Genomic DNA, 5,271 nt, shown 5'->3' on the forward strand with positions numbered 1-5,271 from the left:
CTAAACTTATCTTTTTTACCACTAAACTATCAAAGGGGTGTGTGTGTGTGTGAGTGTGTGTGTGTGTGTGTGTGTGTGTGTGTGTGTGTAAATTTTGTTTTCCTTATATTAAAACTTACTTAGCATATTCTTTAGAACGGTCAAAATCCGGAACACTGACAACCCAAATGTTAGCAAGGATGCAGAGCCACAGGAACCATCATTCATTGCTGGTGAGAAAGCAAAACAGCACAGTCGCTCTGGGACACACTGAACATACTCCTACCATGTGATCCAGCAATCATGTCCCTTGGTATTTACCCAAAGGAGTTTAAAACATGCCCACACAGAAACCTATACACAGATGTTCGTAGCAGCTTTACTCATAACGGCCCAAACTTGGAAGAAACCAAGACGTCCTTCAGTAGGTGAATGAGTAAATATACTATGGTATATCCAGACAATGAAATATTATTCAGTGCTAATAAGAAATGGACTATCAAGCCATGAGAAGCCATGGAGAAACCTTAAATCAGAGGATCTCATCCTGTGAGTTGTGACCCCTTTGGGGGTCGAACGACGCTTTCACAGGGGTCGCCTAAGATCATCGGAAAACAAAAAGATATTTACATTACAATGCATAACAGTAGCAAAATTACAGTTATAGAAAAGCAATGAAAATAATTTTATGGTTGGGGATCACCACAACATGAGGAACTGTATTAAGGGGTCGCGACATTAAGAAGGTTGAGAACCACTGCCTTAAATGCATATTACTAAGTGCAAGAAGCCAATCCGAAAAGGCTCCTCCAGGTTCTGGTACCAATTCCAGTGTGGGGGCAGGGGGATGTTCCCGACACCAACAAGCAATTTTCTGGACACCAGCTGGGTGTCCTACATTTCAACTCGATTCTGACACTATCTACCTGGAGATAGCATCAGGTTCACAGGTTAAGGGCTCAGTCCTGCAAGACTGCTCCCCCTTTCCCATACTTCAGATACCAGTGGTAAGTCCAGGTTGTCACCTGTGCTTCTGATCAACTGGCTATAGATTGGAGGTTCAAACAACCCTCTCCTTAGGTTTGCTTAATTTACTAGAGCAGTTCACAGAACGCAGAGAAATATGTTACTTACTGGATCACTCATTTATTATAAAAGAATGTAACTCAGGAAAAGCCAGGCAAAAGAGATACATGGAGAAAGGGATACAGAGCACACTATGCTCCAGAGCCTCCACAAGTTCACCAACCTGGAAGCTCTCCAAGCCCCATCCTTTTGGGGTTTTATGGAGGTGTCATTACTTATGCATGATTGATTAAATCATTGGCCATTAAACTCAACCTTCAGCACCTCTCTCCTCCCCAGAGGTCAGGGGGTGAGACTTGAAGTTCCAACCCTTTAAACACGTGGTTAGTTCTCCTGGCAACCTTAGGTGCTTTCAAAAGTCACCTCATTAGCATACCAATAGACACCTTTGTTGCTCTCCTCACTTAGGAAATACTGAGGGTTTTAGGAGCTCTGTGCCAGGAACTGGATGAAGACCAAATGTAGATTTCTTATTATAAATCACAATATCACAGCTACATACTATATCATTCGAAACCATATGACATTCTGGAAAAGGCAAAATTGTGGAAACAGTAAAAAAATCTTTGGTTGCCAGGAATTGGGAGTGGGTAGGGATGAATAGGCGGAACAGAAGAGTTCTAGGGCAGTGAACTCCTCCATGTAATACCATAATGATGGCTACGTGTCATTATACATTTCTACAAACCCATAGAATATACAACACCGAGAGTGAACCCTAATGTAAACTGTGGACTTTGGGTGATAATGATACGTCAGTGGAGGTTCATCAGTTATAACCATTGTACCACTGTGGTGGGGAATGTTGATAATGGGGAAAATTATGCATGTGGTAGGGGAAGGAGATTGTTAAACTAAACATTTTAACTTCCACAGCTGAAAGTTTTTTTATAAGTAAGGTTTTATTAAGCCAAAGATAGATCTTGGGGCATGGAGCGTAAACCACCAGCAGCATGGCTAGGTCAAAAAGACAACATATCTGCCATCCTAGAGTTTTGCAGGTGTTTTTATACATCAGTGGGGGAAAGTGGGAAGAAGGAGGCAATCTAAAAGAATTCACCTGAGCTATAGTTGAGGCGTGGAGGAAGGTGAAGCGAGGACAGTTCTGGGATAGCAGAGTCCACATAAAGAAGCGTCCGTTCCTGTGGATTAGCTGGGGCAGCCATCCAGAAAGCCTCCATGTAAACAAGCAGAGGCTCCTGGGGTTAGATAGTGTCTGGCTAAAATAATTTGCGGACCAAGCTACCTGGAAATTAATCCAAATTCCAACAGGCAAAACAGGAATGTGAGAAGTTTTTTGTTAGTTGATCAGCAGCCATTAACAAACTGACAGCTCTATCTCATTCTCTCACTCTCTGGTAGCTGTCATTTAATTTTGAACATCTCATAATTTTTTTTCTTGTCAGGGTATATGGGAAACCTCTGTTATTCCCCCATAATTTTGCTGTGAACCTAAAACTACTTTAAAAAATTATATATATATATATATATATATATATATATATATGCGCCTTATATTGGGTAATAGGCACAGCTTGATGTCAAAATGGATAGGCTTGATGACCTTGATGGAATACAGAACTCATTTTAGGACTATATTAGCATGCATACAAGAAAAAGAGAAAGCATGTACTGTTTATTCTTCACTGAATAATCCTAGCCCCATACTTTCTATGTAATGGGTGTTTATGGATGAATGAAATCTAAACAGTGTCCCTGTTTAAATTACTCCCTGACCTGAGGACAAATAAATTAAAAGAAATACTAAACTATTTGTAGGTGTCATTATTTATGAAATGTATTGGTCAATTAGTTTATGAAGATCCCATTGTAACTCATACTAACCCTCCCTTTTGGAACAGAGGCATATTAAACATGTGGCTTTGTGAGTTCTTTCATGTTCCCAAAAAAGACCCATGAAAGTTGTGTGACTTTGGGAAAGTTGCTTAACATCTCTGAACTTTATTGCCTTCATCAGTAAAATAGAGACAATTCCTTATTAACCTAAAGAAAGGGAGCCTGGGGGTTTTTTTTTTGTTTGTTTGTTTTGTTATAGCACAACTTATATATTTTAAATGAACAAAAAATTAATATCACTTACAGTATCTTAAGATAAACTGCCTTTGAACAGGAGCTTCCTTTCCAGTACTTTGAGGTCTACAAGACATACCTAGAAAATTTACTACTGTGGAAAATGAAGACTGCTTAAATTGAATGGGGGCAGGGGGAAGGGCCTGTGGTTTTTCTTTTTGATTAATTGCTGTAACACTGTCCTTCCAGTGGCTGAGAGTGTTTCATATTTTCTTTAGACATCATTAGGCGCCGAAGCTCTTGCAGGACAACTTTGATGCGACATGAATTCTGCCATTTTGCTAGCACTGATATGGCTCTTGGGTCCACCACTCCATTTAGAGCTATTAACTCCATTCATATTCATTTTTGTTACAAATCTTACAAAGGGGGGTGCTTCTGGGTATATAGGTCCACATTCTATTTTAAGGCTGTGTATTCAGTTTTCATAAATTGTTCTTGGAGGCCCAATTATCATCCCTGTCCATCTTGTAAGTGTCATGTCTTCATCATCTTCCAGACCCCAGCTAACCGTGCCATCTTTTACTCCTTTCTGGCCTTCTTTGAGTTCTTCCAACAGTCGGAAATTGCAAGGGACTTTTACTCCCGAGTCCATGGAGGCTGCTATCTTGTGCAGCTGTCGCTCGAAGGCCAGCCCCTTCACCACCTCCTCCACCCCTCACCCCAGCCTGGGTTTTAAAAATTTTGTTTTTTCATTATTAGAAGTATTTTTTTTATAAAGCCTATCTCAAGTAAGTCAGTTGAGGTTGCACTCTGCCACAGGTGCATCCATGAAGTCCCATCCAAGTGGCGAATATCTGAATAATGTGCAATTTCTGCTTTTAGTCAGAGCACATGCATTCCATGGTGTTCCTATTCATTGACTGCTTCCAAATCCAGATGACCAAATGGTCCTCTGACTCCAAAGCAGGCTCAAAACAGGCATTTCAGGATCTGCACTCCTCTTAAATTCCAAGTGAATCACAAACAAACAAAGCCCCAGCAGATGGCAAACTGCCCTTGAGCTGCTCTGCTGCAGCCTCTGCTAGGCCTCTTTGCTCAGCTTATTCATGGCAACGGCCAGGGTGACAAGTGGGGCCATTGGTGTTTGATAACCCGTGGTAGGATCTCCAATATGAAAGTCAACTCCTTGACATGTGATGGGGTCTTACCTTACTGTCCAACATGTTATCTTTCTGCAGTCCACAGACTTTAGCCAAAACAGAGCTGTATTCCCCAACCCCCACACACTCCCACTCCTCGCCTTTCTCCGACTAGAATCGCCTTCCATCCACATTCACTTGTTAACTCTCTAAGAATTCCTAGATCCTGCAGGTCAGAAGCTGTGCCTTGCTGCCTGTGTTGTCCCACAACCAGCACACAGCCTGGATATAATATGGGCTCAACAATTATTTTTTGAATAAAAAAGTGGATAAAAATGGAAAACAGTAAATGGAGAAGATGGGGATAACACCAGATGGTGCCAAAATGTCAGTGCTGCTTTTCTACCTGGTGATACCAGCCCCTTCCACACCCAATCCACTTACAAGTTAGACACTGTCCTTAAACATCACCTTATCACTCTTTCCTCTTTCAAAGCTGCCTTTTCACAACTTCTAAACCAAAAGGTTAGAAGTCAGGGCACAAATGCATTTATTCCTCTCTACCCTGGAGCCCCTTTAGAAACAGTGTTAATTGAGAAAAAAAGATAATTAAGTATACAGTACATGAGATAAATGATAGAGAAGGACAATTATTGATGTGGAGTAGACTTTAGTTTAAGAATAAACTAGGGTAGGGCCGGCCGAGTGGCGCAATGGTTGGGAGCTCGCTTGGGATGCCAGAGGGCCCCGGTTCAGATCCCACATATGAGGGCCAGTGGCACTGCCCTCTACAGCTAAGATGCTGAACGACAGCTCGACCTGGAGCTGGGCTGCCATGGGTTGCTGGCGACGGCGTGGGCTGCAGTCCCTGTGGCAGTGGGTTGCCATGGGCTACCGTGTGTGGCCGGCAGCCAGCGTGAGCGGCCAGCAGCCGCAGTGAGCGGCCGTCCAGAAGCCGGCAACTGATCTGCCTCGCCAGGGAAGAGCGCAATGATGGTACCAACTTGGGCCAGTGAGGCAGCGTCCTCCACAA

The 5,271-nt window shown here is 42.6% G+C and overlaps 1 protein-coding gene across 1 annotated transcript; it reads right to left on the reverse strand.

The window, feature by feature from the left end:
* Positions 1 to 3,318: 3,318 nt before the first annotated feature.
* Positions 3,319 to 4,322, reverse strand: LOC109392920 (ubiquitin-conjugating enzyme E2 variant 1-like). The gene is made up of 3 exons (XM_019661643.1): positions 4,308 to 4,322; positions 3,594 to 3,772; positions 3,319 to 3,466 (listed from the first exon to the last, which is right to left on the reverse strand). The coding sequence occupies exons 1-3, from the start codon at positions 4,320 to 4,322 to the stop codon at positions 3,319 to 3,321; spliced, it is 342 nt and encodes a 113-aa protein (XP_019517188.1).
* Positions 4,323 to 5,271: the final 949 nt, after the last annotated feature.

This window comes from Hipposideros armiger, unplaced genomic scaffold, assembly GCF_001890085.2.
Source record: "Hipposideros armiger isolate ML-2016 unplaced genomic scaffold, ASM189008v1 scaffold_357, whole genome shotgun sequence".
Lineage (NCBI taxonomy): Eukaryota > Metazoa > Chordata > Mammalia > Chiroptera > Hipposideridae > Hipposideros > Hipposideros armiger.